At 41.3% G+C, this 12321-nt stretch overlaps 1 protein-coding gene across 3 annotated transcripts in view; it reads left to right on the forward strand.

Moving 5' to 3' along the window:
• rapgef3 (Rap guanine nucleotide exchange factor (GEF) 3) overlaps positions 1–12321 on the forward strand; it is a 30476-nt gene that overhangs the window by 10538 nt on the left and 7617 nt on the right. For all 3 annotated transcript variants that reach the window (XM_019866460.1, XM_019866469.1, XM_019866452.1), the window contains 12 exons: positions 321–365; positions 4524–4630; positions 5063–5184; positions 6889–7060; positions 8376–8460; positions 8779–8839; positions 9093–9169; positions 9958–10104; positions 10180–10280; positions 10609–10697; positions 10785–10863; positions 11904–12054. In XM_019866460.1, the coding sequence (XP_019722019.1) occupies positions 321–365; positions 4524–4630; positions 5063–5184; positions 6889–7060; positions 8376–8460; positions 8779–8839; positions 9093–9169; positions 9958–10104; positions 10180–10280; positions 10609–10697; positions 10785–10863; positions 11904–12054 (1236 nt within the window). The remainder of the gene's footprint in view (positions 1–320; positions 366–4523; positions 4631–5062; positions 5185–6888; positions 7061–8375; positions 8461–8778; positions 8840–9092; positions 9170–9957; positions 10105–10179; positions 10281–10608; positions 10698–10784; positions 10864–11903; positions 12055–12321) is intronic.

Consider the following 12321-nt stretch of genomic DNA (forward strand, 5'->3'; position numbering starts at 1 on the left):
GAGTCCACTTATTTCATGGTAACTTCAGGTGATTTGTTGTTTGTCCTCTGTTAATCCCTTAAGGCTGGCTGAAATTAGCCCATCTTTAGCAGAGACAGTGAATAATTCACACAGGCAGAATGTCAAGGTGTACGGTTTTAGGAATTTGGGGGGACTTTCAAGTTTTTAAGGCATCGATAGACAATCAAACAGAAATACTTAGGTGATACTCATTGGGCTTATTCTAAATTTGGATTGATTGGCTTTGGTTAAACTTTATTATTTAGATATGCAGACATAGCTCATCGGTGATAACCTCCCTCTATTTCTCATTCTCATAGACTCCACTTCCAGAGGCGCTGGACTCAAAGGACACAATGAAGCAGGTGTGTATATGAAGCAACAATCCAAGCATGGCCCAAAGGCAGAAGTTCCTTTTGGAGTTTGTCTCCCTCCTGGTGGAGCTGTGCAGCGCTTACATCCTCTCAAAGTGCTGAATTTGTTCTTCGGTTGTGCATAATATCCTGTGCCACCGACCATGCGAGTCTTGAAATGCACATTCCTGGCAAGGCAGGCAGTCATAAGGAGTATAAAGGGCACTTGAGTGCTCACTGCTAATTGACCGCCCCTCCCCCCCTGTCAACTTGGTCTGGGCCCCTTTATCTCAGCTTGCCTTAACGTGGTAAGAGGAGGAGAAGCAGCGGCACACTGATAAACAAGGTTTAACACTGTGGGAGAATAGTATTTGGAGTCTAGACACTGTAAATGACAATAGAATTCAAGTCATCTCTGTTTGCTGTCGTCTTGATATGAAAATCATTTTCATAATAGTGTTGCTGCGCATATTTGAGATTCATGACTCATGAATTCACCTTTTTGCAGCAAAAGGAACTTCTCAAATCTGAGCTAATTTAACAGAATAATATGATAGGAAACGGATTTATTGCAATTAGTCATCCGGTAATTTGAATCTACACTAGAAATGTTACCGCAAATAGAAATTCTCTTATTTATGCTTACTCACCTGGATAATGCGCTAAGAATCTTAATTAATTTGTAATCGGACAATTTGAATCAGAATCCAGCTCGCATACATTTTTACCACAGGCTTCACTAATTCATCCAAATGTACATACCAAATTGTAAATATGGTTAAGTATTATGGTGAAGTCTTTTTATTTAAGCCACATATCAGAACAGAATTTCAAATCTCCTATTAATGTATTACATGATTATATGGCTGTAATAAAATGATAATGCAAATGTTGTCTTATGGGTGACGGTAGATGAAGACCATATGTTGGGTTCACACACCCTCCTGTAGTCATCATTTCACCAGTCTTAACGCCTACTGTTCAAAGCAGCTACTTGGAAAGAGTGTGCCATTCCTCGTTGCAAACGTCATAGTGCCTTCAAATCTCCCTGTCAAATCACACAGTGTTGACATGGTAGGCGGAGTCAGTCCACACAACAATACTAATGACTCAAGGAATGCACAAAGGCAACATGCTGGTGCAGAAGTGTAGACAATAGCAACCCGGCTATGAAATGCTTTCAAGCATGTGTGAGAATGAACATCTCTCTGCATGACAGCATGGACCTGACAAACCAATTATTGTAATGCAGTGTTGGAGTGGCAAATCATGATGGGTCTGTCATAGTTTTTTTCCCTTTTTGACGAAAGTATGTATCCCTCTGAAATGCTAATTGGCAATACGCTCCAATTAGGAGGCACTTTTCCGGCTGACCTAATCCATAGCACTAAAATGGGTTAGCTTCATGAAACTAGTGGCTTGCCACGAGTCACTTTAAACATGTCACGATTGTGTCTATATTCACGCTTAACAAAGAATATTTTAACTACACATTATTTTGTAAAAAAAAAAAAAAAAAAAAATGCTAATCATATGTAAGAAATAACACAGATAAAGAGTGTAGTGGGACACTCACCTAATTTCTGAAGATATAGCAGCTGGGCCCAAAATTCCGCCCGGGAATTTGAGTTGGAGAGGCCGAGTAAGATGTGAAGGTAAACAGACTGAGTCACTGTATCAATTTGTTGCATTCGCTTATGATTCAGTGTGACAGTCAGTTTGAATAAGCCTGGCTTTCAAAATAAAATATGACTGTTAATAGTGTTTTTGCAATAGCCTGCTTGGGTAATGGACAGTTTGTCTCCTGGAAAAAAAAAATAAGTTGCTCCCTGAGAATATCCCAGTGGGGGTCGAAAAGGGAAATGGGCCCCTGGGAAACACGAATGGACCTTGCGCTCATGACTTCATCATTTTAGTCAGACAGGACAGGACCCAGGGTGGATTTATTTGGGGGCACGGCAGGTCTGGGAACAGGCTAGTTGAAGTGCGTGGAACAGATTATGTCACGAGCCCAGCTGTCATCACAGAGCAAAGACTAAATATTATTTTTATGTCAACCAAGATTGCCTGTTATTTTCTTTATACTTATATTGTGAGACTCACATACTTATTGGTACAAAATAAATTGGCTTTCATTTTGTGCAGCTCTTTTCCATCTTCAAGTAGTATACTTGATGAATTTTTATGGCTGGCTCCTGATTTACCTACCAACTATTGACAGAGCATTGGGCGCAATTGGTAGTCCAGTGCCGTGCTTCGATATGATCACAAGGGCTCAGGAGTGAACCACAACCTTCGAATTGGGAGACAACAACTCTACCCCCTGAGCCAGGGGACAAGCCAGAGTCTCCTTAATCTCACCACCACTGATACACCACCTTAATAATAGCAGGCTGTGTGAATTCAGACTGCACTCCATCGTACATGAGTTTGTCATTCATACAGATAGCAATCTACTCGACGATATGGCCATTTCTGTTTTATTTGCATATTTTGGGCTTTTCTGTTTGGAAATATGCTACTCAAGATTTTGCATCTCAAATTGTAAAATCAAAAGAAATAGGCTTTTAGTTGACTTTGGTGTTTTGAAAAAAATACGTTAAGGGTCAGAAAAGACCAAAGAGTTGCTGGTGTTCATGAAAACCCATACAGTTCGTCAGGTTCGTGGAAGTCTTCAGAATTGACTTTGGTGTTGTGAAAACATTAATGTGACAGAAGACTCGAAAGAGTTGTTGATGTCAACTAAAACCTGTACATCGGGTTCATTGAAGACTTTAGGCTGCTTGCAAAAAAAACACTTTTACTCTACATTAGTTTCACTGAAGACTAAGTAGGCTTTAGCAGATAACATAATGCGTGTCGGGTTTTTTGAGGACCGTTGACACAACCACTGTTCTGTTCATTGATGATTTTGTGGCTGGATTAAACCACATGGTTCGCAGTGATACAGTTTAGAGATTTTGCTGTCAAAGTACACAATTGGGATCTGTGTCATGGCAGCATAAATAGAAAAAAAAACCCACGTGGAATCACATTGTAAAAAATATCAAAATTATATATATAACAGGCCTGCAGGCTACTCATGTGGTCCTTGGGGGCTACCTGGTGCGTATATAGATAGCCATGTCATTATTCAGTGTTGACGCTGATGTACCGTATTTTTCGCACTATAAGGTGAGCATTAAAGCGTTGAATTTTCTTAAAAGCCGACAATGCGCCTTGTAATCCGATGCACCTTATATGTAGCTCAATATTCAGATTTATTGGACGTAGTGACTTAAATGTTCTGTAAAGCGCTTTGTTATAGCTGCAGCGGTTGTAAAAGCGCTACGTAAATAAAGCTGTATTGTATTGTATTGTATTCCATTTAGCTTAGCTTCATCTCATGGATGACCTGCGTTGTAAGTCCAGCCCAAGTGTCTTCTGTGTTTATAGAAGCAAGCAAAAGTAAGTGCTTAGCCTTTTCCAAACTGTATTCATGTGGCGAGTCGGGTGGGTGAATTTTGGCAGCCTACGTACAGAAAACCACGCACAACATGCTTTCCGCAAGGGTTTTTTTTTTTGATAATGTTACCTACCACCTTGGGCAAACAGCAATACCTGGTGGGAACTCTGCAACACAAACAGACAATCGTCTGAGGTACTTGTAGAATCACAAGGCCGAGCACAGGGTGAGGCAAGGAGGGTGAAGCAAAATTAACATTGCACTTTGTTGGTGTGTTAACAAGAAATGGAAAAAGAGGGGAGCCACATTGACTCACTTTCTTGTTACATAAGACTTGTTTCTGCACCAGTGGCTAACAGGGCTTCAGCCATGCAAGGTCTTTTCAAGTCTCGGACCTGCTCGGGTTGCGTGCATGCCAGGGAGAGTGACGAGGAATGAAATGGCATGTTGAATGGGAACTGACTGACGGCGGTCGTGTCAGACCCAAGCTTGCGAGACCAATTTCAACACAAATTACAAAGATCTTCACGTGTGCTCCTGATGTTAGCTCACTCGCTCACACATACGTATGCGCTGAGACTGAATACACAAAACCATGCGTGTCCCAGCTTTTTCTCAGCCTGTTTCTCGGCATCATAAAACACAATCAAATGTCACATTCATGGCCCCGATATAAATATAGTTGTGTGCTTAATGACTCACTGCTCCCCGTCTGTGTGTTTAAGTTCCTCTCGGATCGCGTGGTGAAGGCCGCAAGGTCGGTGTACAGTGTGATGGTCGTGAGGAACCCCGGCTTGATCCGAGATCGAAAGTATCACCTCAAAACTCACAGGTAACATGAAGGTTGCTTCCATTTTATAATGTATGACGACAAGGGATGGGCATTAGAAATTGACTTGGTCAAGTTGATGATCAATTACTGATGTAATGTACTTTTTATTAAAGTTTAAAAAGAATTTTAGATGACAGTGCAAACATCTGTCTCGACATGAACCTGCGCACATATAGCCATCATTCCGTTACTGTGCTGTATCGTGTGCAACATTCAAAGAAAACAACTAATCAAGCCTTTTTCTTTCTGCTGCTACCTGACAAATTCAGTTATGCCTCCATTACTAACCTCACTATGCTACATTTAGCTTCTCGAACATTTCGACAATCTTTAAGAACAAACCAATACATGGATTTACGAAAAATTGTGCCCATAGCAAATGACAACTTCTGCGACTCACATTCGAATTCAAATGTGTGATTGCTGTCACAGACAATGTTGCTCTGGTAAGGAACTTGTCGACTGGCTGATGGGACAAAATGAAGGCCTGCAGTTGAGAAGCCAGGCGGTCGGAATGTGGCAGGTCCTGGTGGACGAAGGAATCCTGGTTCACGGTAGGACATTGAGATTTCAATCACTTCAGCAGACATCAGGAATTACTGATATTGAAAATGAAGAGAAACATGAGGAAAAACAAATTCAGCCTGGCTACCCCAAACAAACTTGACCAAATATTGACTGAATGTCGCGCTCTTGCTGAGCTCAATGAAAGGTTCAAGAAAATATGATCTGTTGAAGGGTGATTACCATGAGCACGCACTGAAAAGAAATCAATAAAGCAAAATGGTGCTGTCAAATCACCATTGAGTCACTATCGCAACAATCTTCTTCCATCCATCCATCTTCAAATCGGATTTTCCTCACCAGGGTTGCGGGCATGCTGCAGCTTATATCCCAGTTGTCTTTGGGCAATACTGAACTGCTTTGACAGCCAATTGCACAGCACATATTGACAAACAACCATTTGCGCTCACACTCACACCTAGGGATACTTGTACCCAAAGAAAACCCACGTAGGCACAGGGAGAACATGCAAACTCCACACAGGAAGGCCAAAGCCGGAATTGAACCCTGCACTCCTGCACTGTGAGGCCGATGTGCAAACCAGTCGCTCACCGTGCCGCTCACGATATTCTTATTCACTGCTATTTCTTTTCAAATATTCAGCTAATTCATTAAAATATTCAGCTAATGATATCACGGGCAGCACTCAGACATGCTTGAGAGGCTTAAAATGTGGTAACTTGAGCGTGCACGCGCAAAATTCACTCAAGTCAAGTATACGCTAACTACAAGAGAAGGCGCGTTGTCTGGTTGGAAAACAAAAGTCCAATCAAGCGAGACACCCTCCATCATCCACTGAAGTGGGTCACTTGGAATAGATTTGCACTGATTTTCAGTCATATAATGGGCATTCCACAAGCACTGAATTGAACTCCGCACAAAACAACATGTCCCATGCGTCTGTCACACACAAACGTGAACACTGACTTTTATAATAAGGAGCAAAATAAAAGACAGGAAATGTTAAAGACAGCAACGTGGTATTGGCGTGAGGTACGCAGGAACCCCGAGCGTAGCCTACGTCTGGTGCGTTGTCCTCTGCTCTATGCCAAATCCTCTCTCTGCCTGCCTGCACGCAAGCAGCCCATCCCCCTTTGCGATGCCGCTGCCTGATTGTTTTGCACTTTTTTTTTCATCTTTTCATTTAGGTTCACACAAATTTTATTTTAGTTATCTTTATTATAGTCATCTTTATTGTAGTATTATGTAATAGTAAAAATTTACATGTGATTCTAATGCATTTCAGGGTTTTGGAGAGCCAAACCCTTAAATTTCTTTCACCCGCGTGGTTTTGCCGCAACGTCGTAAGGAGTGTCCATTATTTCCAGATTTCAAAGGTGGCAACACTAATTACAATAAATCATGTCAGGCGCATAGTTCGTCTCTGTGTGCCCTGCGATTGGCTGGCAACCGGTTCAGGGTGTCCCCCGCCTACTGCCCGAAGATGGTTGGGATAGGCTCCAGCACCCCCGCGACCCTTGTGAGGATGAAGCGGTTCAGAAAATGGATGGATGGATGGATGTCAAGCGCATATAGAGGATACACTCACTAACTTGTAATGAGGAGAATAGAACCTTAGTTGTTGCCATGGCAACCCCTAATCCAATGTTTCCATTTCATTTGCACACGCTTGCAACCGAATAAGCCGCGTTTATTTGGTTGACTCGTGTTTTCCTTGTCTTTGCCGTGCCAAGTGAAACACGAAGCGAACTTTCACGACAAAGACACGCAGTTCTATCGCTTCCTGGATTCCGAGTGTGGACTGAACCACCTAACAAAGGACTCGGAGGACGAGCTGCAGGAAAGCCTGTCGTTGCTGTCTCAGCTGGGCCCTGACGCCCTGCTCACGATGATCCTACGCAAATGGTCAGTGCGACGGCTCTTCAAGAACACACTTCACCGGCCAGTCACAACATTCACATCACAAACCATCACAAATCATCGGACCGTACAAAACAGCTGACCAGGTTGTTAATTATATCCAGTTCCTGGGGAGGTTGGGCCTGTGTTTGTTTTTCCAGTAAGACCTACAAAGCTCAATCGCTTTGTGATTTCATGGAATTTGCAGGCCGTCTTAACTTCTCCATCTCCCACGTGGCACAATGTGTCATCATTGTTTAGCTTGCCGTATTTTAAATGACATGTCATTCATATTACCTTATTTTAATGGACCAAATAACTGATTACACTTTGTGTGCTGATTACACTTTTTGTGGCGCTGTAGATAAACATTGGAACCAATATTCAGTGATGTACTGAAGGAGTGCTGATTTAACTCACACAAAACATTTGGTGTATTCTGTTCATCTTTAATTATGTCGATGTTTTGAAATAGAAAAGTTGAGCCCCCATACAGACACATGTGCATATATAAACATCTGACTTTGCATTTACAAATGCATATAGTGGGGCCTTGAGATACCACTTTAATTCGTTCCGTGACCACACTCATAACTCAAAACATTTGTATTGCAAATCATTTTTCCTTATTTAAATCAATGGAAATGCCATTAATCCGTTCCACCTTACCCCCAGTCCCCCCCAAGAAAAACCAAAAAAGTGTTGTTTTTTTTATCATAAAAATAGCAGTTTATAATTAAAAGCACACAGTGATGACAATAAAATATAATATGCTTAATAAACAGTTGTTGCTCCTTCTCTTGTACGCTATGTGGGGGCAATGAAAATACAGACACAAACACACACAAAAAAAACTTTAACGACTCATTCAGGTCCAGTACTACACAGTGTTCGCGAATGATAAAGAACACATGAAAATTGCTATATTGTCTATATGTTACTCCAATATATTTTTTAACTATGACTTAAAAGGTGATAAAACCCTGACACCAATGCTATTTGTTAACCTGTATAAGGCGATTTGCATTTTTGTTAGCATTAGGCTAAATCATAAAATCATGTGCTTTTAACATGTAAAAAAATACATATAAAATAATCAAGATGTTCAACTCAGTCAGGTCACTTGAATCTCAAGGCACCACATTAACTGCAAACATTTGCAAGCATTTGTCCTTTCATTCATATTAACACGTCTATCTCAGTCTGTGAGGGATGAAAATGATCTTGGATTCGCCCTGAATGACCTCATGGATGGACAATTCCAATTTTTCTCTGTATGGATCCATTTGTATGTTTGTCTTATCACGCCTGTTTTGTTTAGTCCAAATCAGAGAAGCGCTGAGGACCTGGAGGTCATTTTTGAGGAGCTTCTCCATCTCAAGGCCGCCGCTCATCTTTCCGCCTCGGTCAGTCAGGGTTATTGACCCATTTCTCCAGTCATCTGCATCTTTGATAGAATTCACAATCAATATCCGATCAACAGAAAATCTCTATCATCATTTTAACCCATGACTGTACCGTGTGGTGCTTTTATTTGATTCCTTTTTGAAATATGTGCGATATTAAATGATTCATAATCATTTTTTTTAACCACACCCAGTATTCCCCATGCAACAAGAATACTTTTCAATGTAGTTGCAAGATGTTCTGTTCAAAGGAAACAGCATTTCATAGTTTGATTTTTCATCTTTTGAAGCCAACTTTAATCCGTGCTGTCCCTGTAGGTGCGGAGGGAGCTGGCAGCTGTGCTGGTGTTTGAATCACATGCTAAGGCCGGTACCGTCTGTAAGTTGGCCAACTTTTATCCACGTATACACATCTCATTGTGAAGATCCTCTTTTCAGCGTAACACTACCTTTCAGTCAAGTGTGTGTACAATCAGGCATTCAAGAGCGCTTGTACCATAAGAATGAAAGATGCGGTCAGGGTTCAGTCACAATGTGTAGACATAAATGAAAAAGCTTTTTGTACATGTGATGGTACATGTCAATGCACTCTTGTGACATGTTCCACTGAGAGGTTTTTGTTGTTTTTCAAGTGTTCAGTCAGGGAGACAAAGGCACTTCCTGGTACATCATCTGGAAAGGCTCGGTCAATGTGATCACGCACGGGAAGGTAAATTGCCTTACGCTGATAAACACACAATGAAATTGCAATAACAATGGGGTAAAATGGGGGTTGGGGGATCCCAGTTTAAAATCCAAAATGTGAAAAAAAAATATTGGGAGAAATATATGGGGGAAAAAAAATCCTCAGATGTGCAAATCCATGGGTGTTGAACTGCTAATATGGAAGGCTGCAGCCTCCCATTGGTGTATGAATGTCTGTGTGAATGGGTCAATGTGAGGCTTTGTCAAGCACCATATGGTGTGGATAAAGAGCTCTGTAAGTGCACTGCGTTTCCCATTTTACGACTCAATTTTGGTTTCTTGCTCAGCAGTCACCCTTGTGAGAATAAATGGAATAGAAAATGGATGGATGGATTTTTTATGCAAGAGAGTCCTGTGTACTGGAAAAAAAATGCATTATGTGGTTATTTTATTGTTGGCTTCAAACCCTCTGTTGTTGGGTTAGGATAGCGGATCTTTTATACATAATTAGAAACATGTATTTTCAATAATGACATTGAAAATGTCATTATTGGCCCCTCCAGCATTTAAGTCACCCATCCTTGACTGAATGCATGCATATTTAAATTAAATTGAAAAATAAAATTCACGACGAAAACACAAACTTGAAATTTCTGGACTCAGGAAAAATCTGCAAATAAGAGTAGGCCATATTGGTTAAACTGGGGCTTTCCAATACAAATTTTCCGGATCATCAACATTGAAAGAGGTTAATGCCGCATTATTTCTATCTATTTAAAAACAACATTGACTATGTGGGGTGTGTGCATTCAGGGTCTGGTGACCACATTGCACGAGGGCGAGGACTTTGGGCAGCTCGCCTTGCTGAATGACGCCCCGCGCGCCGCCACAATAATCCTGAGGGAGGATAACTGTCACTTCTTGCGCGTGGACAAGCATGACTTCATACGAATTCTCAAGGTTAGCTAACTGTATCCTCATGTTTTGTTGTTGTGCAATAGTTAACATTGTATTCATGCATTTCTCTGACTTCAGGATGTAGAGGCTAACACGGTGCGACTGGAGGAGCATGGGAAAACTGTGCTGGTGCTGGAAAAATGTGCTGACCCACCTGAGCAGGGAGGAGCTGGAAACAAGTAAGGGATCCCTTAAATACTGTTCGATTGATATGTTTCCACATGCCCCATTGCAAATTATCCATTCATCCATCTATCTGAGCCGCTTGTCCTCATGAGGGTCGCCGGTGTGTGGGGGCCATCCCAGCTGTCTTCGGGCAGTTGGCGGGGTACACCCTGAACTGTTTGCTAGCCAATCGCAGTGCACACATAGACAAACAGCTAATCAGAGTCACAATTACATCAAGAAACAGATTCAAATGTTTAAAAACCTTGTTGACAGCTCCTTACATACTTAATTAATGTCCACATACGACAGTGCAGTTAATGTATTTCTTGTTCTGTGTAGGTACACCGTGATGTCAGGAACGCCAGAAAAGATCCTGGAACACCTCCTGGAAACGGTCAAATTGGACTCCAATGGGAATGATGCAATCGGTGAGAGGTTTTTCTCGTCTTTTCTTGTTTGGTTGACAAATAGTGTGTACCACATGTGTGTCACAACGTTTTTTTTCTGCCCGCTAGATTCATGTGTGAGTGACTTCCTCCTCACCCACAGAGTCTTTATGCCCTCCAGTCAACTGTGTCCTGCACTGCAGAATCAATATCCTTAAGTCATTTGTGTTCAATTCACATCTATTCAAATCTTTACGCTCTAAATATAGAATATGCTGTTAAATTCCCTCATTAAGCCGCAAATTTCAAAACTTTTAGTTGTATATTGTCTTCATTTTGTTGAAACAATTAGAATATCTTAAGTTTCGCTTTAGCTGTACGGTAAACCAACACTATACCGCAGTTCAGATTTTGCAGTACCACTGTAGTTTTTTGGCAGCGTTTTTGCAGTTGCAAATCTACTTTTTTCTCCTGTTCAAACAATATTTTTGTTATCCATTACGCTTGCGCTCTTATTAAATGTGTATAAATGTGTTTGTAATGATTCAAAAGTGTGACTAAAGACCCTAAAAAAACATTTCAAGTGCCATAAATGCCATTAAAACATGCCTAAAGTGTATTTAAACCGGATATTTCTATATTACGGATTATTTTCACATATTGCGGGGGCTGGCTTAAACAGAGGGGATTTACTATAATCCTCTCCATTTTGACACCATCAATTAACTCTACTTGTGTCACACGACTGACACTAGCAGGCTGAGGTGTACGTACATGAGCGGCTTACGATCCAATTCCGTTGACATGTTGGGGGAAAAAAAAAACTTTTAAATTCAGTGGGTACTGTTTGTATATACTGTACCTACTACGGTTTTCCTCCCACAATCCACACACAAAACATCCACAGTAGGTTAACCCTTTCATGCACCCGGTAACCTGATAACATGATAAGCTGTCCACTATCGTAACCGCTGTCCTTGAAAGGGTTAATTGAACACTCAAAATTTTCCCCAAGTGTGATTATGAGTGTGAATGATTGTTGGTCTCTGTGTGCCCTGCTATTGTTTGGCGCCCAGTTCAGGATTTACACTGGCTAATGCCCCATGACAGCTGGGGTAGGCTCCAGCACGTCCACCACCCTTGTGAGGATAAGCGGTTCGGAAAATGGATGGATGGATGCTTGTGTACCAATACGCTCAATAAACTGGATTTTATGTTATTGGCTTTGTTTCTTAACTGGCGATGCACCTACCAGGCAGAGCTCTCTGAGGGATCCGAGCAAGACAAGGCTGCCTACGTTCTCAACACGAAGCAGAAGGTGGTGAAGCTGGTTGGCCAATGGGTCGCGCTGTATGGTCTGCCGCTGCGAGAAGACCCCATTGCCATAACCTTTCTGGAGGTGAGGCGTGAGATCAGTTGTACAAACCTCAATTCCAATGAAGTTATGATGTGTAACATATAACAAGAACAATACAATTATTTACAAATCCTTTTCAACCTATACCACATCAAGGACATGATAATGCATGTAAAAACATTTTTTCAAATACAGTATTCTCTCTTTTCAAATTTGATGCCTGCAACATGTTCCAAAAAAAGCTAAGAAAGGGACAACAAAAGAATGGGAAAGTTGAAGAATGCTTCAAAACAGCTGTTTGGAACATTT

This window comes from Hippocampus comes, unplaced genomic scaffold, assembly GCF_001891065.2.
Source record: "Hippocampus comes isolate QL1 unplaced genomic scaffold, H_comes_QL1_v1.1 scaffold139, whole genome shotgun sequence".
NCBI classification, from domain to species: domain Eukaryota; kingdom Metazoa; phylum Chordata; class Actinopteri; order Syngnathiformes; family Syngnathidae; genus Hippocampus; species Hippocampus comes.